This window comes from Crotalus tigris, unplaced genomic scaffold (genome assembly GCF_016545835.1).
Source record: "Crotalus tigris isolate CLP2741 ecotype Arizona unplaced genomic scaffold, ASM1654583v1 scf7180000019068.10715455, whole genome shotgun sequence".
Lineage (NCBI taxonomy): Eukaryota > Metazoa > Chordata > Lepidosauria > Squamata > Viperidae > Crotalus > Crotalus tigris.
Window position 1 is genome coordinate 7392801 of NW_024097358.1, and position 20992 is coordinate 7413792.

General features: G+C 40.2%; 1 protein-coding gene across 7 annotated transcripts in view; it reads left to right on the forward strand.

The window, feature by feature from the left end:
- MED24 (mediator complex subunit 24) overlaps window positions 1-20992 on the forward strand; it is an 86153-nt gene that overhangs the window by 38689 nt on the left and 26472 nt on the right. For all 7 annotated transcript variants that reach the window (XR_005558600.1, XM_039358836.1, XM_039358839.1 and 4 more), the window contains 3 exons: window positions 13557-13643; window positions 14362-14473; window positions 15907-16049. Coding sequence is in view for 6 of the 7 variants with exons in the window: in XM_039358836.1 (XP_039214770.1) it covers window positions 13557-13643; window positions 14362-14473; window positions 15907-16049 (342 nt within the window). In the remaining variant the exon portion in view is untranslated. The remainder of the gene's footprint in view (window positions 1-13556; window positions 13644-14361; window positions 14474-15906; window positions 16050-20992) is intronic.

The window sequence follows — 20992 nt, forward strand, 5'->3', positions numbered from 1 at the left end:
ATGTATGAACCAGGTCAGAAGTTGGGTAGCAGTTAAAAGATGTCGATTGAATTCAGTTTTAAGGGACTGCTTTTCTGATTCATTGGCTAATTGCAGAATACAGGCAGTCCTTGCTTAGCTGCCACAAATTGGTACTGGCAATTCGATTGCCAAGTGGAAAATCAGATGATCATAACAGAGTTATAGCATTACTTCCCATTCTGTTGTTAAGCAGCTGCTGACTGATATGTGACTGTAACTGACGATTTTACTTTCATGTTCTCCATTAATTCTGTTTGTTCCAAAAGCACGCAAATATGACAATGGGATGCTACAATAGTTGTAAATGCATGCCAGTTGCAAAGTGCCTGAATGGTGATCACATGAATGTGGGACACTGACAGTCATAATTGTTAGGATTGGTTGCAAAGCTGTCTTTTGCAACACCATCATAATTTTATATAGTCACTAAACAAGGCAGCCAATAAGCAAGGACTACTGTATGTAAAGCAAGCAGACAGTACAAATGAACCTTGTTTATATAATAGTTACAGACTGGTAATTTGGTATCCAATGACAGATTTTGCAGTATATACATTTAGAAGGCAGTAGGAATGATGAAAATTGGACATAAGTTTAGCATTTGGAAAATTGGACTGACAATTCTAGGTGAAAAGGACATAGAAGTCAGGAAACCGACTGAATTAACTTAGCTGTATCATCATATCTCAGCCTAACTCTGCATAAGGCATTTTGGGAGGTTACTTTGACATTATGTCTGGATAAACCACCTGGAAGGACAGGAAGCAATTGAACATGATATAGTCAATTTAACCTATTGTTGACTCCATTTCCACCAAGTGCTGGAAGCTGCTTTAGAAATCCTCTTTGGGTTGTTATTGTTGTTAACGATGAAAGGTCTAGAAAGAACCAATTTTATATCTGGTCCTTCATATCAGGAAGAGATTAAAATACAAATAAAAATGTAAAGCAACAAACAGAACAGCACAGCAATATTTACTGCATGAAACCAATATTTTCATAGTTGAAAGGCCATGGAAAATAAAATAAGTCTTTTCCTGTTACCAAAAAGCATTAATGAGAAATTTCTGTCCTTGGTTCTTAAAGAAGGCATCTCCGCAGAGAGGTTTTTTTTTTTTTTTTTATCATTTGCCACTTCTTTGCAGGTAGTTGGGGCACACTGTGAAAAGCCTCTGTGAGGGCAGGTTCATGGACAGATGAATGAATTCATAACAATAAGAGAGGTTTGTTGTTGTTGTTAATTGTGAAGTTGTGTCCGACCCATCGTGACCCCATGGACAACGTTCCTCCAGGTCTTCCTGTCCTCTACCATCTTCTGGAGTCCATTTAAGTTCACACCTACTGCTTCAGTGACTCCATCCAGCCATCTCATTCTCTGTCGTCCCGTTCTTCTATTGCCCTCAATCTTTCCCAGCATTAGGCCTTCTCCAGTGAGTCCTTCCTTCTCATTAGGTGGCCAAAGTATTTGAGTTTCAACTTCAGGATCTGGCCTTCTAAAGAGCAGTCGGGGTTGATCTCTTCTAGGACTGACCGGTTTGAACGCCTTGCAGTCCAAGGGACTCGCAGGAGTCTTCTCCAGCACCATAGTTCAAAGGCCTCAATTCTTTTGCGCTCAGCCTTTCTTATGGTCCAACTTTCACAGCCATACATTGCAACTGGGAAAACCATGGCCTGGACTATACGCACTTTTGTTGGCAGGGTGATGTCTCTGCTTTTTAGTATGCTGTCTAGATTTGCCATAGCTTTCCTCCCCAGGAGCAAGCGTCTTTTAATTTCTCGGCTGCAGTCCCCATCTGAGGTGATCTTGGAGCCCAGAAAAATAAAATCTGTCACTACCTCCATTTCTTCCCCATCTATTTGCCAGGAATTGAGAGGGCCGGATGCCATGATTTTGGTTTTCTTAATGTTGAGTTTCAAGCCAACTTTTGCACTCTCCTTCTTCACCCGCATCAAGAGGCTCTTTAGTTCCTCTTCACTTTCTGCCATTAGAGTGGTATCATCTGCATATCTTAGGTTGTTGATATTTCTCCCAGCAATCTTAATTCCAACTTTTGATTCATCTAGCCCTGCCTTTCTCATGATGTGCTCTGCATATAAGTTAAATAGGCAGGGCGACAGTATGCAGCCTTGCCGGACTCCTTTTCCAATTTTGAACCAATCAGTGGTTCCGTGTCCAGTTCTCACTGTTGCTTCTTGACCCGCATATAGGTTTCTCAAGAGACAAATAAGATGGTCTGGTATTCCCATCTCTTTAAGAACTTGCCACAATTTGTTGTGATCCACACAATCAAAGGCTTTAGCATAGTCAATGAAGCACAAGTAGATGTTTTTCTGGAACTCCCTAGCTTTCTCCATGATCCAGCGTATGTTGGCAATTTGATCTCTAGTTCCTCTGCCTCTTCGAAATCCTGCCTGTACTTCTGGTAGTTCTCGATCCACATACTGCTGGAGTCTAGCTTATAGGATTTTAAGCATAACTTTACTAGCATGTGAAATGAGTGCAATGGTGCGATAGTTTGAACATTCTTTGGCATTGCCTTTCTTTGGAATTGGAATGTAAATTGACCTTTTCCAATCCTGTGGCCACTGTTGAGTTTTCCAAATTTGCTGGCAAATTGAGTGTAGCACTTTTACTGCATCGTCTTTTAAGATTTTGAATAGCTCAGCTGGAATACTGTCACCTCCACTAGCTTTGTTGTTGCTCAGATTTTCTAAGGCCCATTTCACTTCACATTCTAGGATGTCTGGTTCGAGGTCAGTGACCATCTCATTGTGGTTATCTGGGATGTTAAGCTCATTCTTGTATAGTTCTTCTGTGTAGTTTTGCCATCTCTTCTTAATCTCTTCTGCCTCTGTTAGGTCTCTGCCATTTTGGTCCTTTATCATGCCCATCTTTGCATGAAACGTTCCCTTCATATCTCCAATTTTCTTGAAGAGATCTCTGGTCCTCCCTATTCTGTTGTTTTCTTCTATTTCTTTGCACTGTTCATTTAAGAAGGCATTCTTATCTCTTCTAGCTACTCTCTGGAATTCTGCATTCAATTGGGTGTATCTTTCTCTTTCTCCTTTGCCTTTCGCTTCCCTTCTTTCCTCAGCTATTTGCAAAGCTTCCTCAGACAGCCATTTTGCTTTCTTGCATTTCTTTTTCTTTGGGATGGTTTTAGTTGCTACCTCTTGTACAATGTTGCGAACTTCCACCCATAGTTCTTCAGGCACTCTGTCTATCAGATCTAATTCCTTACATCTATTTGTCACCTCTACTGTATATTCATCAGGAATATGATTTAGTTCATACCTGAGTGGCCTAGTACTTTTTCCTACTTTTTTCAATTTAAGCCTAAATTTTGCAACGAGAAGCTCATGATCTGAGCCACAGTCAGCTCCTGGTCTTGTTTTTACTGACTGTATACAGCTTCTCCATCTTTGGCTGCAGAGCACCTAGTCAATCTGATTTCTATGTTGACCGTCTGGTGATGTCCATGTGTAGAGCCGTCTCTTGGGTTGTTGGAAAAAAATGTTTGTTATGACCATCGTATTCTCTTGACAAAATTCTATCAGCCTGTGCCCTGCTTCATTTTGTACTCCAAGGCCAAACTTGCCTGTTATTCCGGTTATCTTTTGGCTTCCTACCTTAGCATTCCAATCCCCCATGATGATAAGGACATCATTTTTTGGTGTTAATTCTATAAGGTGCTGTAGGGCTTCATAGAACCGGTCAATTTCATCCTCTTCAGCACCAGTGGTTGGGGCATAGATTTGGACTACTGTGATATTGAATGGTTTGCCTTGGATTCGAATTGAGATCATTCTGTCATTTTGGGGATTGTATCCCAGTATTGCTTTTCCTATTCTTTTATTGACTATGAAGGCTACTCCATTTCTTCTGAGGGATTCTTGCCCACAGTAGTATACCTGATGGTCATCTGAGTTAAATTCACCCATTCCTGTCCATTTTAGTTCGCTGATTCCTAAGATGTCGATGTTCAGTCTTGTCATCTCTTTTTTGACTACGTCTAGCTTGCCTTGATTCATGGATCTTACATTCCAGGTTCCTATGGAGAAAAAAATCTTTACAGCATCGGACTTTCCTTTCACCACCAGATATATCCACAGCTGAGCGTCCTTTTGGCTTTGGCCCAGTCGCTTCATTCTTTCTGGCGCTACTAGTACTAGCCCTCTGCTCTTCCCCAGTAGCATATTGGACACCTTCCGACCTGAGGGGCTTATCTTCCAGCGTCATATCTTTTTGCTTTTTAGTACTATCCATGGGGTTTTCATGGCAAAGATACTGGAGTGGTTTGCCATTTCCTTCCCTGGAGAAGGAGAAGAGAGGTTTGCAAAACTATAAAAAAGATTAAAACAGGAAAGATGCCTGGAACAGAAGGCTACCGACTATTTACTAGAAATGCTGTGAGGATGAACTTCTACAATCTTTACAAAATGTGATGAATTTGATTTTATAGAAGGGAAGAAGTCAGAAAACTGCAAAAAAAAAGGATAATATAGCTTCAATAACTAAGGGGGGACAAGATTTGACTTTAACAAGAAATTATTGACCAAAATCATTATTGAATAATAATTATAAGCTCTTTACAATAATTTTTGAAAATATTTTGCATAATAATTCGGTAATTTGGGGAAATTATTTAATTCATAATATATTATCAATATCCTGTTTCTTTTCATGCTTAGAATAATTGATTTGCCTGAGATGGCTAATCTTATGAGAATAAAAAAAAGGTATTTTACTCAATACAGCTTTCTCCTAGTTTTTATATTTTTATATTTGGGGAGATGTTAGGTTGTCTTGCCCTGGCAGATTCCTTGTTGTGAAAAGTTTGCCTTTCTCAGTGCAAGGCTGTTTCTTGTTGATGTTCTCTGTCTGTTTGGGATATCTCACCCATTGTGAAGGTTGAAGTCTTGGCGACACAGCTTTGATGTTACATCTGTTGTTTGGGTTTCAGCATTTTCCTAAACCTTGGAAATTTTTAATTATAGACTGAAATAGTTGCATTCAGATAAAGGCCTTTTACAGATAGCTTTTAAAGGTAGTGTACATAATTCCTTAAAAGGGAGTGTTTTATGTTGTATCTCCAACCCACTATATTTTGTGATCCCAACACTGAATTGTGATAGCATAGTAGATACGTGTGGAACTATGTGCCTTATTTAACATCTGAAAAGGCAATATTGTGTACTATACATTTTAGAAGAATGTAATCTGGAGATAGACTATCAACAGCTGTCTGAGATCAAAGGAGGATTTGCTACTCCTCCAGATGTTCTCTTCTATAAACCTCTTCCCCAGTTACTCTCTAGCGATGTCACTTTGAGATGGTCTTTAGAATGATATATTATGAAGTTGCTGCAGCATTTACCTGAGCAGGCAAATGCCACAGAAGCTTTATAATGCATTGCAATTTGGACTCCCTCAGAGTGATGCTTAGGGTAGTGTACTGTAGCATCAGGCTGTGCTTAATGGTATGTGAGTGGGTATTAAATATCAATCACAACATGTTAACATAGACCATCTCTTCTTGGTTGATATTTTGGAGGGAAGAGCAACTAAGGAGAGAGGGATTTGGCTATTGCAGGTGAAAGGACTGATTTAAGGGAAACTTGGAGTCCTAACCTATGTATGTATGTATGTATGTGTGTGTGTATATGTGTATATGTGTGTGTGTATGTATGCATGTGTGTATGTATATATGTGTGTGTGTGTGTGTGTGTGTGTGTGTGTGTGTGTGTATATATATGTAGGTCTTTGGTTGTTCGGGTTTTCTCCCGCGTAAAATTGGAAGTGTCTTGGCGACGTTTCGACGAAGTCCCATTCGTCATCTTCAGGCTGGTGTTTTCAGCTTCGTGCTGCTCAAAGCACGAAGCTGAAAATAGCAGCCTGAAGATGACGAATGGGACTTCGTCGAAACGTCGCCAAGACACTTCCAATTTTACGCGGGAGAAAACCCGAACAACCAAAGACCTACATACAAATACCCACGAAAACCTCAGAAAATATATATATATATGTGTGTGTGTATATATATATATATATATATAGTGAGAATAAAATATGATCACCAGGAAAAGTTAAAACATTAAAAGTTTTAATATAAAACAGAAGTTTTAAATAAAAACATTAAAAGTTTTAAAAGATTAGCAACCTAGCTTTCGTTGGCTCCTGCCAACTTCATCAGGGCGTACATAAATCAATGGGAGTAAACATTTATATGTGAGTTAATGCCTGCGCTCGACTCCTGGACCTTGTGATAGGTCCAGGTCGGCCAATCATAGCATTCCCTGTAATTGCTGCATGATTGAGTGACTCATCTACTTGTATCACGTGTCCCTCATCAGAGTTTAAACAAGCCTCCGACTTTCCACTCATCCATATCCGTGGTCTAGGAGGATCCTCGATCTTATTCCAACTCGAGATGTCATCCCCACCACTAAGTCGTCTCCCCCTTCTCCCTTCCTTTGAACTCTCTGTGAGTTTATGGCCCTCCCCTTCTCCACCATTCTGACATCTACCCTTAACATCATGATGTTTTTTACAACGAAGCCTCAATCTGGGTAATGTACTTGTGCTTTCACTGAATGGTTCTCCCCCACGCACCATTTTCCCAGTTTTCCCAGCCTCGCTAGGTTCCGTAACAGTTGTTCTCCCCTTTTTTTGAACAGCTGCCAACACATTGCGGGGGTTGGAATGTAAACCTTGTTGGCCAGTCACCAAGGCCGTCAAGATCCCCAAAGGTGGTTGCTTGCAAACTCCAGTGGGTCGGCTCTCCTCGCTTCTCCCCCGGGAGGGGTGTGATGTAAAACGCGATGCGGATCCTGGTGAAATGCACATGCTACCATTCACCCTGGCTAGTAACGCTGCCCTCCGAGATCGTGTGATTATTCCTTCAGCAGGGGGTTTACGGTAGCCCTCTCCTCGTATGTCTGCAGGGGGTGTGGTCAAACTGTCAATCCAAGCTCTCGTTATACTCCACGGAGGTGAGTGCATCTCTGATCGACCGACATACGGGTTAGTCATCCCAGGGATTTCTGAGGAGGCGGAGAAGATGCCTAATGTGTCGGGAATTAAATCCCTAGCCCTGGCAGGTGTTTCTTGGCGTAGTGATCGCATTTCTATTGCGGTGCTCCGGGGGGGGGGGTCTCAAGCAGTCGGCTATCATTAGACTGGATATTAGTCCTTTCCGGCAGTAGAGTGAAGTTGTCTTTACTGGGCTGCCGGTAATGGAGTGAACGGGTGCGGGCTTCCCACGCTCTTAATGTTAGATGTGCAGGGCGCAAGTCTATATGCCAATTAATCGACTCCTCTTGTGAAAGCCACGCTTCTTTAAGCAACCTGCCACTCTTTGTAATGTCGCTAGCAACCACAGTCACACCCTCGAAATCGAACTTGTGCCCAAAGTCCATCATATGCGTAAGGATCTGGGAGTACTGTTCTCCTCTCCTTATGGCCAACTTGTGCTCCTGGACCCTTGTTTTTACCCTCTTAGAGGTTTCACCCACATAGTTAGAGGTGCAGTCCTTACAGCTGATTTTGTAAACAACCCCTGATTTCTCTGCCGTGGGGAGTGGGTCTTTTGGCCTCATAATACATGAACGTAGCGTGCGGCCAGCGGTGTCTCAGAGGCTACGGCCAGAATACTGGCACCCCATAACGTGAGGGTGGCACATAAACCTGGCCGCACGCTACGTTCATGTATTATGAGGCCAAAAGACCTCCCGGAGACCCCCCGGAGCACCGCAATAGAAATGCGATCACTACGCCAAGAAACACCTGCCGGGGCTAGGGATTTAATTCCCGGCACATTAGGCATCTTCTCCGCCTCCTCAGAAATCCCCGGGATGACTAACCTGTATGTCGATCGATCGGAGATGCACTCACCTCCGTGGAGTATAACGAGAGCTCGGATTGACAGTTTGACCACACCCCCTACAGACATACGAGGAGAGGGCTACTGTAAACCCCCTGCTGAAGGAATAATCACACGATCTCGGAGGGCAGCATTACTAGCCGGGGTGAATGGTAGCATGTGCATTTCACCAGGATCCGCATCGCGTTTTACATCACACCCCTCCCGGGGGAGAAGCGAGGAGAGCCGACCCACTGGAGTTTGCAAGCAACCACCTTTGGGGATCTTGACGGCCTTGGTGACTGGCCAACAAGGTTTACATTCCAACCCCTGCAATGTGTTGGCAGCTGTTCAAAAAAAGGGAGAACAACTGTTACGGAACCTAGCGAGGCTGGGAAAACTGGGAAAATGGTGCGTGGGGGAGAACCATTCAGTGAAAGCACAAGTACATTACCCAGATTGAGGCTTCGTTGTAAAAAACATCATGATGTTAAGGGTAGATGTCAGAATGGTGGAGAAGGGGAGGGCCATAAACTCACAGAGAATTCAAAGGAAGGGAGAAGGGGGAGACGACTTAGTGGTGGGGATGACATCTCGAGTTGGAATAAGATCGAGGATCCTCCTAGACCACGGATATGGATGAGTGGAGAGTTGGAGGCTTGTTTAAACTCTGATGAGGGACGCGTGATACAAGTAGATGAGTCACTCAATCATGCAGCAATTACAGGGAATGCTATGATTGGCCGACCTGGACCTATCACACGGTCCAGGAGTCGAGTGCAGGCGTTAACTCACATATAAATGTTTACTCCCATTGATTTATGTACGCCCTGATGAAGTTGGCAGGAGCCAACAAAAGCTAGGTTGCTAATCTTTTAAAACTTTTAATGATGAAGTTGGCAGGAGCCAACGAAAGCTAGGTTGCTAATCTTTTAAAACTTTTAATGATGAAGTTGGCAGGAGCCAACGAAAGCTAGGTTGCTAATCTTTTAAAACTTTTTAATGTTTTTATTTAAAACTTCTGTTTTATATTAAAACTTTTAATGTTTTAACTTTTCCTGGTGGTGTGTGTGTGTGTGTGTGTGTGTGTGTGTGTGTGTGTGTGTGTGTGTATGTGTATGTATGTATGTATGTATGTATGTATATATATATATATATATATATTTTCTGAGGTTTTCGCGGGTATTTGTATATAGGTCTTTGGTTGTTCGGGTTTTCTCCCACGTAAAATTGGAAGTGTCTTGGCGACGTTTCGACGAAGTCCCATTCGTCATCTTCAGGCTGGTGCTTTCAGCTTCGTGCTTTGAGCAGCAGCAATGTGTGGTCTTAGCTGTTTCTTCCTTTTAACTGCCAGTGGGGGTATGAACTGATTGGGTGGGAGCTTGGCTGTGTTCTGATTGGGTGGAGGTGTGTTCTGAATGGTTAGGGGCTTGGCTGTGCTCTGATTGGCTGGGGGAGTGTTCTGTTTGGTTGTGCTCAGGTTAGTCTGAGTTGCAGAGGGGTTTAAGATTTTGGGCTGCCTTGCTAGTTTCTGGCTTCGCGTTCGTGGTCGTGCCTCCTCTTCATGGAGGGTGTCAGTTTGCTTCATGTATGGATTGGAGGGGTTTAAAGTGGCTAATGATGCAGCTGTGGTCTGGCTTCTGGTTTGTGGTCGTGCCTCGTCATCGGTGTGGCTTTGGGTTTGTTTTTTGCGTGGATGTGTGGTGGTGACCCTGTGTGGTTTTTGTGAGTGTGGGTCTAGTATCATTTTTTGTGTTAGGGAGTCGTTTGTCAATAAGGGCGGGTTTCCAAATGGCTGGTAGGCGGGAGGTATCATCTCGCTTGTTCATGCTGTGTGGGCGTTTTTCTATCTCGATGGCTTCTCTGATTATTCTGTTATTAAAATGTTCACTTTTGGCAATGGTTCTGGTATTTTTAAAGTCAATTTCATGTCCTGTGGCTTTAAGGTGTTGGACCAGGGAAGATGTTGGTTCCTCTTTTTTGACTGAGTTCTTATGTTCTTCAATGCGTGCACTTATTCTTCTGTTGGTTTGTCCGATGTATGTGGTGGGACAAGTGGTGCATGGGATTTCGTATACTCCTTGATTTTCTAATTCAATTTTATCTTTGGGGTTTCTAAGGATGGTGGATATTTTTCTGTTTGTGCAGAATGCTGTTTTGATGTTGTGTTTATGGAGGATCTTACTGATTCTGTCTGTGGTGCCTTTTATGTATGGGAGGAGGGCTTTGCCGTTTTCTTGTTCTTTGTCTTGGATTTTAGTGGGGGTTTCTTTTTGGATTAGGTTTGTAATCTTATTTCTATGGAATCCATTGGATGTTAGTACATTGGTGAGAGTGTGTAGTTCGGGTTTTAGGTGTTGTTCGTCAGCTAAGCGTTTTGTTCTGGAGATGAGTGTCTTGGCTACAGAGTTGATCTGTGCTGGGTGGTGGTGTGAGAGAGCGTGCAGATAGCGGTTTGTGTGTGTTTTCTTCTGGTAGATGGTGTGTCCTAGGGAGCCATTGGATTTCTTGTAGACTAAGACATCCAGGAAGGGAAGTTGGTTGTTAGCTTCTGTTTCCATGGTGAACTGTATTTTGGGGTGTAGGCTGTTGAGGTGTGTGAGGAAGTTGTCCAGTTTTTCTTTCCCATGTGGCCAGATTATGAAGGTGTCGTCTACATATCTGAGCCAGAGTTTGGGTTTGTGATCCGATTTTTCTAGAGCTTGGGTTTCAAAGTGTTCCATGTAGAGGTTGGCAATGACAGGTGAGAGGGGTGATCCCATGGGTGCTCCTTCTGTTTGTTTGTATTTTTGTCCATTATAGATGAAGTATGTGTTGGATAGGCAGTGGTTGGTCAGATCTAAGATGTGTTTGGGGGGGTTATATTTGTTTTGAATAGCTGTCAAGGCTTCTTTGATAGGCACTTGGGTGAAGAGGGATATGACATCGAAGCTCACTAGTAGGTCGCTGGGCTGTAAGTTTTGTTTCTTTATGATCTCTATAAACTGGAATGAGTTTTTTACGTGTGAGGTGATGGATTCTGCATAGGGCTGTAGTTGTTTGGCGAGAAATTTGGCTAGGTTTTGTAGAGGTGAGCCTATGGAGCTGACTATAGGTCTGAGTGGGGTTCCTTCTTTGTGTATCTTGGGGAGACCATAGAGTTTGGGGCATCTGGATGATTTCTCTCTGGGAATGATTCTTTGCTGGATCTCTTCGCTAATGGGGGAGGCTTTTATTTTGGATCTGGTGGTTTTTTCCAGGTAGGTGGTGGGATCTGTATTTAGGGGTTTGTATGTGGAGTCTTGGAGTAGGTTGGTTAATTTGGTTTGGTAGTCAGATGTGTTCATAACCACCGTGGCGTTGCCCTTGTCTGCTGGTAGGATTATTATGCTGGTGTCTTCTTTCAGGTTACGTAGTGCTGTCTGTTCCTCTTTGGGTAAGTTGCTTTTGGGTGGCTTGCTGGTGCAGAGGATGTTGGTGATTTCGAGTCTGATTCTGTTAGCGTCGTCGGGGTTGATTTTGGTCAGGCTGGTTTCAACTCCACATATAATGGTTTCAGTGGGGATGTGTTTGGGAGCGACTGCAAAGTTGAATCCTTTGGAAAGGACATTGGTTTCGGCTTTGGTGAGGATCCTATCTGAGATGTTATGCACTGTTTGTTTCATGTGTGGCTGTGAGGGAGGAGGGGTTTGTTTCTGGCGTTCTTGTAGTCTTCGGAGTTTGTTGGTGTGTGTATCTGTCTTGAGGGTGGTCTGTGTTTCGGCTCTCCAGATGGCGAGTTGTTTGGATTTGTCCCAAAGTGCGGGGTGGATCTTGTTGCTGAGTTTGAGGTGGAGTGTGAGGAGATCTTTGTTAATTCGGTCTAGGAGGAATCTTTTTGTGTGAAGTTCATTTCTGATTAGGGCCAATTCTGTTCTTTTCAGGATCCGTTTGGTGGCTGCAGAGTTGGAGTGGAATTTCAGTTGGAAACATGTGGGGATTAGATTTTGATCTCGGCAGTTGCGTAGGAATGCGAGGTCGCATAAAATGGAAGCTCTTTGGACTTCAAGTTTTTCATAGGTCCTGGTCAGATGGTGGATTTCCTCCCCGTAGAGGTTTGATATTTGTTTTCTGAGGTTTTCGCGGGTATTTGTATGTAGGTCTTTGGTTGTTCGGGTTTTCTCCCGCGTAAAATTGGAAGTGTCTTGGCGACGTTTCGACGAAGTCCCATTCGTCATCTTCAGGCTGGTGTTTTCAGCTTCGTGCTTTGAGCAGCAATGTGTGGTCTTAGCTGTTTCTTCCTTTTAACTGCCAGTGGGGGTATGAACTGATTGGGTGGGAGCTTGGCTGTGTTCTGATTGGGTGGAGGTGTGTTCTGAATGGTTAGGGGCTTGGCTGTGCTCTGATTGGCTGGGGGAGTGTTCTGTTTGGTTGTGCTCAGGTTAGTCTGAGTTGCAGAGGGGTTTAAGATTTTGGGCTGCCTTGCTAGTTTCTGGCTTCGCGTTTGTGGTCATGCCTCCTCTTCATGGAGGGTGTCAGTTTGCTTCATGTATGGATTGGAGGGGTTTAAAGTGGCTTAATGCTAGGTAAGGCAGAAATTCACATTCTATAGATATATTAAGGAAGTCAGTCTGCAAAGCATCAAACCTTAACAACCTCCAGGCACTTCTCCTGCATTGCCTACTTGAGCCACAGCAGAAATATACTTTCTTATTGATACTTCACCTAATCCCAACAGATAATTCTACCCATGACTTCATGTAAATGGGAGTGAGCAGATTGGGCAGTCCACCAAGTGGAATCACTTGCTCAGGAAGGAGTGGATCCACTGCAGAACAATGTTGCCTACTCCTAGGTTTTGCACTTCACTTGGAGGGATTCCAGAATTGATGGTATTAAAAACATTTAGTAGAACCAATAGGGCTGTTCTCCCCTGTCCATGAATTGCTACAAGTTATCCACAAGAGCAACCAATGCAATTTGTGCCTCATGCTCAAGTCTGAATTCTGACCAGAAGGGATCTAGATCATTCATTTTATAAATAATCTCCCAGCAGAAGGGGAGATTGGACACAGGATGATAACTGTTGGCATGACTGGGTTGGGAGACCCTCAGGTAAAGAAGTATTCATCATTGTTAGTAGCAAGAGGATAACTGTGGCCAGACTGTCACCATGGACGGTGGAGTAGAACTTCAGTGGAGGTATTAGCCTTATCTGATTAAAAAGACATCTATGCCTTATTAAAATCTTCAGAGGTAAAACTGGATTCTTTACCTGTGAACCTAGTCCTTTAGACTTGGGTGGGCAGCTTATTTTCTGTTAAGAGCTGCATTTCCGAATGAATTACTGATGTTCGCCTAAGGCAAGCAGTGAGTGAAGCTAGAACTTGAACATGGGTGGGGCTGTTATTCTCTCAACTCCCTTCCAGCACTTTTTTCTCCTTTTTCCTCAAAAGACAGGCTATTGGAAAAAGGATAGTTAAGTCTTACCAACAGTCTGGAATGTTTGCAAATGGCCTTTCAATCTTGATTGAAAGTGCAAGTTACCCATTCTTACAACCTTGTTTAAAGGAAGTTGACCTACTCCCTTAAGAAAATTCATAAGGATGTGCAAAACTGACCATTACAGGAAGCACTTAAGCCAGATGACATTCATCTTTGTCTTTTGCCATATTTCTTCAGAAATTTGTACATCAGTTTCTTCTGTTGTTCTAGCTGTGACTGCACAAACTTCCTCCTCCAAGAATGTAGCAAGCAAGGTCTGCTCTCTGAAGCCAATATGAATAATCTCATAGCAAAAAGGTATGCTTGTTTAAAAAACTTTTCATGAAAAGAGCAAGAGTCAAGTTCAAGTAAAAAGACAACATTGATGGCCATTAGAAATATCTCTCTTTAACCCTCCCCCTAATCCTTTATTAGGTTTCAGTCAAGAATTGGAATAGAAGTGGAGAGTAAGTTTGTTGCTGAGTTGCCAGAGCCCAAAGCCACCCTTCAGCCTTTCAGGAATCATATATTTTCCCCAAGTTTCTTAACTCCTAGGGGAAAATATTTTCAACCATTTAAGCTGATGTGAGAAATTTTGCTCATGCATGTCCATAAAAGAATATTAATGTGTTCTCATATTCTTGACCATGTAATATTAGTGTTTGAAAGTGATCTCTTCTTTTGAATATTTTTCCTTCGGAGGGGAAAAAATCTTGAAAGCAGATTGCTTTGTTTTAATCCAGTAACATTTTCCTTCATGTTTTTGAGACTATGAAGGCATTTATTATATGAAAGTACACATCTTAAGTTCAAATAAAATACCTTTCTGTGTGAAATCTCATTCTAAATCTGTCATAGTTTTGTGTTTCATTTAATAAAAATGTAGAAACATTATTAAGGCTAACCACAGCAGTATTAAATTTAGAATAGCATTACTACGGACCACTAAGTATGTTGAGTTCTACTTATACATTAAAAAGTGTCAAATACACCATACTTATAAAACCTTGTATGTCTTTCCTCCTTTCCCAATCAGAGCTGCTGATAGAGAACATGCACCATGTTTAAAATCTGCAGAAAATGCTAACATTCAGCCCAACCCAGGCCTTATCTTGCGAGCAGAGCCAACTGTTACCAATATCTTAAAAGTAGGTCCTGTTTTGGTGCTGATCCTATGCATGCTTTCCATGGATTAAAGTATTTTCAACACAGACATGTTTCTGACTAAACATAGCTAGGGCATGCAATTCTTCGGGTGTATTTCAAGACGTTTAACACAATTTTTGTAAGGATTATTTTTGGATTGTAATGTGGTTTGTTATTGTGGTTAACAATAGGCCTAATAGCTTAAAAGGAGTCTGAACCAGTTTTCCAACTAAAGAAATTGTTTCAGCTATCCTGGGACACATATGTGTTTCTATATAGCCGCAAAGTGACACTTATGTGTTTCTATATAGCTGCAAAGTGATTGATTATGATTTTACAAGGTTAAATGGTTTATAAAATTATATAAATTGATATTAAAAATTTGTTTCAATTAATGTGAGGAATCTTTTTGCTCAGTTCATGCTCCCCCCCCAAAAAAAACCTGAGGGTTAAGGGTTCCTTTTGGTTGTGCATTAATTATAAAGTTAGCTCTAAATACACAAACATTTTAGCAATTTCTGGGAATAAAGCAATAGATTTAACTTCATTTTATCCATTCAACACACATGCTAAATCCTAGTTGGCACAGATCACCTGAAGATTATAAGACAAATTGAAACTGTAGTTTATAATTCTGGTTAGTCAGTTTACAATAATATCAAGTTAAGATTGGTACGTCTTAGAAAAGCCATAGCGGCTTGGTTCTCCCATAGGATTAAACCAAAATTATAGCACATTATGGCTCAACACTGTGAGTAGTTCAGACAAACACAGTTCAAATTCCTGAATGTGATGATATAAATGAAGGTAGAATCAAATTTTATTCTAGTTCTGTTCCTACTTTAATGATTCTGTCTAGCCAGCATATATCATTTAATATCTCTTCATTTAATTCAGTACTAAGTATAGGAACCGTTTGTGATAAAATACAAGATTAAACTATATAAAGTACAGACTTAAATGTCCTTTTAGCCAAATGCCTCAAATTTGGTTGTCAAATTTAAATATAAGGGGAGAAAAACTAGATACTAAAGATGGACAGTATTTAATATTTATTTGTTATGTATATGTGGGTCTATACATATGTTGTACATAGTATGTTTAGGTGTGTGTCATGTATGTGTTTCACTTTGAGAGCAGGCAACTAAATTTCATTTTGATGTGTGCCATTGTGCCCACAGTATCTTAAAAATCATTTCAAGTGTAGGCAGAGATAAGGTAAAATTGGTCCCCAGACTTAACAATATCAGATTACAATACTTTAAGGAAGAAAGAAGTCTGGGCTGGATACCAACTTCCAGTGTTTGCTTCCTGTGTGGTTGTATATCTAGGTTCATTTCATTAAAGATTTAGAAGCTGATTTTTCTTTTAGTCAAATCTCTTATGTTTTGTGCATCTAGATCCACCATCCTTATTTTATTTCTTTTTACAATAGACAATGGATTCAGATCACTCAAAATCTCCAGAAGGACTATTGGGAGTCTTGGGCCATATGCTTTCAGGAAAGAGCTTGGACCTACTATTGGCAGCTGCAGCAGCTACAGGAAAGCTGAAATCCTTTGCTCGGAAATTCATCAAGTGAGTGTATATGATTAGTTATTGAAAGTCAGGATTGTCTGTTATTCCCCCATCCTTTGATAAACTAAAGAGTGTGGTGTAATACCATCATTTGGTGAGACTCTTTGCTCCTGGCTATGGAGTTGCTTATGGAAATTGCAATGTGACAACTTCATTTTGCTTGAGTAAATTGATACAGGGAGCAGGTGGCAATCTTTTTGTGACTCAGGATTACACTTTCAAAAATTATTTGTGAGAAAAACTAAGAGCCATAGTGGTAAAACAGCAGCATTACTGAATTGGAAGGAGACAGAATTTTCTGTTTGCTCCTCCTGCCCCCTTTTTAATGAGGATTTTAACTAAAATTGGCTTAATTATTAGACAATTAGGATTGTATTTCATCTAAGGATTCCTCCCCCCCCTCCGCAAATCATAGAGTTAAAAGACCCATTGTTATTCAGTGGTACAGAAAGTTGGAAACTGCAAAAATGGGGTTTCTCCTTGCTGATTCCTGCCTTAGAGCCCTAACTTAAAGGCTATGCAGTTGTGAGCAAAAGAACTATAGACTATGTATCATCCTTGTAGATTACACTGTGACCTGCACTGTGATCAGAATTTTATCTAAGTCCTATAAATAAAGATGTTCTAGTTAAATAAACAACAGCTAGAACAGGTTATTGCGTTCTGATCTTTATTGAATGTATTCAAACCAACATTAACTGTCCTTATGTAAAGCCTTAAATAATCAGTTCTCATAAATGAGTAAGTTGAATTAGATTTCCAATCAGTGAGATGACAATCAGATCTAAACTTGAGGGTTCCTCCTGTATTTTAAAAAAATCATCATCATCATCATCATCATCAGAGTCTTTTTTATAAGATATGTTTATGGAAGTCAGCAATGCCCCGTATGGAAGAGATCTCTGTAGATCTTTGGGAAAAGGTTGTCAGTGCTCAAGAAAATGGATAGAGTTTCAGAACTGTTGTTAGAATCTTTGGCCTTCATTAATCCATCATCATACAAATAAAGAAAATGCTTCATTGTTATTATTTCTATGAATGATCATACCATACTATGAAAGTTACCCCAAGAACAAAGTGTATATACAATACTATGGGAGACTGAGAGCAACTCAGTTGTTCACCAAAGCACCAGAGGGCAGGACAAGAAACAACGGTTGGAAACTGATCAAAGAAAGAAGTAGCCTGGAATTAAGGAGAAACTTCCTGACAGTGAGGACAATTAACCAGTGGTATAGCTTGCCCCCAGAAATCGTGGGTACTCCATCACTGGAGATTTTTTTAAAAGAGGCTAGACAGTCACTTGTCTGAGATGGTATAGGTTCTCCTGCTTGAGCAGGGGGCTGGACTAGAAGACCTCCAAGGTCCCTTCCAGCTCTATTCTGTTCTATTCTACTCTACTCTACTCTACTCTACTCTACTCTACTCTACTCTACTCTACTCCAGGGTAATAACAAAGCTTCTGCAGTCCTTTCTTGAATTCATAATAAGGAAAACACTGAATAAGAGTGATGTACATATATAGGAGAGTACCAAAAAGCCAGTTAGATATAGTGGTCAAGGCACAAGGCTAGAAACTATAAGACCTTGAGTTTTAATTCCACCTTAGACACAAAGCCAGCTGGGTAACCTTGGCCTAGTCACTTTCTCTCAGCCCTGGGAAGGAGACATTAATAATCAACTTCTGAAAATCAGACATAACTGAACAGAAGAAAACAAAAACAAAAAGGGAAACACTTTTTTTCAGAAAGAACATTGCTGCTTGTCTTAAGTTTGCTAAAGACCATCTGGTTGATGATAGAGGACTTGAACTTTTGGATAGTAATGAAAAATGTTATGTTGGGAGAAACAAAGATGCTGCAATGAACCTCATCTCAGCTGTAAAGCATGGGAATATCATGGTTTGGGACTGCTTTACAGCCTTGGGGTGAATTGAAGGAATAATAGTTTCTAGATTGAATCAACAAATTCTATCAGAGTATCCAATTCATCTGTGAGCTGAGGCGTAAATAAATATAGGTCATATAGCCCACAAAAGGAAATCTACAACCAAATGGCTGAAGCAAAGCTCTGAATATTACTGATTTTAAATGTTCAGTAATATCTAAGAAGTGCAGTGTAAGACAGCCAAACATATGAGTTGAAGCAGTTCTGTAAAGAGGAGTGGGCCAAAATATTTCCAATTTTATATGATCAAAAGGTACTGGAAATGCTTGCTTAAAGTGGTTGCTGTTAGTGCCACAAGTGAATAAATCTAAAATTCCATATGACTTCCAAGAAGTCAGTGAATATTGGCTTAATATATTCCATAAAGACATGACATTCTTTTGTGTGTCATCTGTTTAACCAAGTCTTTTTGTCTACTAATAGGTCATAGATGAAGCTCAGATAACATTGTAGGTCATAGTGCTCCAACAAAAGATTCACAAACATTCTCTTACCATGTGAATAATACAGAAGGCACTAAATAAATGCAGAGTTTATTTGCTTCTCCCGTTTTTGCTAAAGAAGATAGAATAACTCTGCCCTGTATTTTTTGACATTATGCTGGAAACTAGCCCAGCAGCATTTATCAGAGCAGTTTAAGAGCAAATTATAGTCAGCTAATAATTCCAGTTTTTCATTCATGGCACAAGCAACAACAATAGTTAAGTTGGATAATTTAACACAGTACAGAAATCAAGCTAGGAAAATAGTGGGGTCCTTGATATTCTCTGAGCTTGGTTGTTTTCTTGCAGATGTTTCATCACCTAACTAGGTAACATCATCAGTGCTAATTGGGAATGGAGCTTGCTCTCATTTTATATACAAGTGATTTGTCCTGGTCATTGTTGGTGGGAGTGATCTCTCTATATAGAAACAGTTTGTACAAATAGACTAGTAATGATAGATTGGTAGATCACTCCTACCAACACTGACATAGCAAACCACTAGAATATAAATTGAGAAAAAAACTCCATTTCTTACTAGCACTGATGATGTTACCTAGTTACATCTGCAAGAAAACAACCAAGCTTGGAGAGCACCGAGGACCCCAAAATTCAACCCTGAGCTACAATATTCTCTTCTATGGGAGAGACTAATTGGTGGTCAAAGTTCACAGGGTCTGTTAAGGTAGTTGGCCTGAAGTAGGAATAATTTCTAAGCCAGGAGTGTCCTTAATTTGCTGGGAACAACACTCAAAACACCCCGCTGAATTATTAAAAATGTGATTTCTATTTATTTAAAAGTATTAATATTTAGTCAGTGAAACACAATTGATAATTTATCATCTGAATTTGTTATACTTTTCCTGTCTGATTAAAAATTATAATTTAATGGCAATCGTTGGAAGGATTCTGGGAGTTTTCTATATATAGCCCTAGAACTCCCAAGTTGTAATGCTTCTAATCAATTTAACAAGGCCAAAGTGAATTCAGATATTGTCTCAATGTCTAGTAATCTTTTAATAGAAATATGTAAATGAAGACTCAATCATCCAGGCCAAAAGCATCTAAAAAATGCTAAATCATGGTAACTAGTAGTAGTTATCATGATTTAACCTTTTTAAATCCCTCAGTAGAGATTTTTACCCAGTAAGCAGCTGACCTCCTGTCTAGCACACCTGTGCTATTTGGCTGAAATCAAATAACAGCAACAACAGTCAACTCTTGAGTAACATTTATTACCATACTATTTGCTGCCTTTTTGCCTTAGAGATGCCTTTTTTTTAAAAAAAAATGTATTGGTGAATTATAACTACCAGATAATATGATAAAGTACAACCAAAAATATAATGCCAATAAAATCAGAAAAGAATAATTGATACTATATTCAATTTAATATAATCAGAAAAGAATAGAATAAAAACTTTATTGTTACTTTAAACGTACACTAACCAGCATATATTAAAATGAAATTTTGTTGCATTCAGCTCTCAAAAAAATACCATTTTGCATATACTCACATGCACACACATATTTGTCACAGAAAAACATCACAGTTTAGTTCGAATATATACATATAAATGATGGGAAAAAAAGAATCCTGCAAATTTACAAGATGGATGGCATAAGGAACAGAGCTGTTACAGACTCTAATAATTCTGCTATAAATACTTTGAAACCTTCTCCCAAAGGGGAGCAACAGAAACAGACCGTGAAGTGGGTGTATGGGGTCTCTAACAATGCTCTGATCTCTAAACACATAGCACTTATAAGCAGTATCCCGAATAATGGAAAACAGGCTTCCTATAATCTTTTCAGCTGTCCTTACCATTCTCTATATGGAGTAGAATACGAAAGAATTCATAAGAAAAGTACCTCAATCAAATGTATTTGTTTCTTTGTTTCATAAGACATGTATTCTGCTGTCCTGCCTTAGAGCAGTTTAAGAGCTAATTACAGTCAGCTAATCTATTTTCTCTTCCCTTCGTTTTAGAAATAAGTATTCTTTATGCCAGCTCTATACATTACGTATCCTATGTAGGGCACATTAAAGGTCTGGGGAGTTACTGGATTAACCTTAATCATCTTTGGTCATCTGCAATATTGGTAAAGACTGGTTTCAGGAAGAGGCCAAGGAGTGATCTTCTAATAAAGGGCCTTTTCACCAAGCCAAGGCTTTCCCAACTTTAGAAAAGAAAAACCCAGAGGTTTGAACTATTATAACATTGCAGCTTACTAGAGAATGGAGCAGGGTTGGGAAGATTTTACCTGAATATAATTGCTACAAAGTAGAGGATTACTACAGCAAAATAATGTCAAATAATAATGGCGTACCAAAATCTGAAGGTACAGAATTTCTGTATTCTGACTTTGTTTTTGCATCATTTGGAAGATGAGAATAATTATGATCTACCTGGTTTTTAAAAATGGTTTTGCACATTAAAGATACCAGGTTTTTTAAATGTTAAAGAACAGTTAAAGTGAAAATTTTTATATTTTCATTCTTTACACATTTCA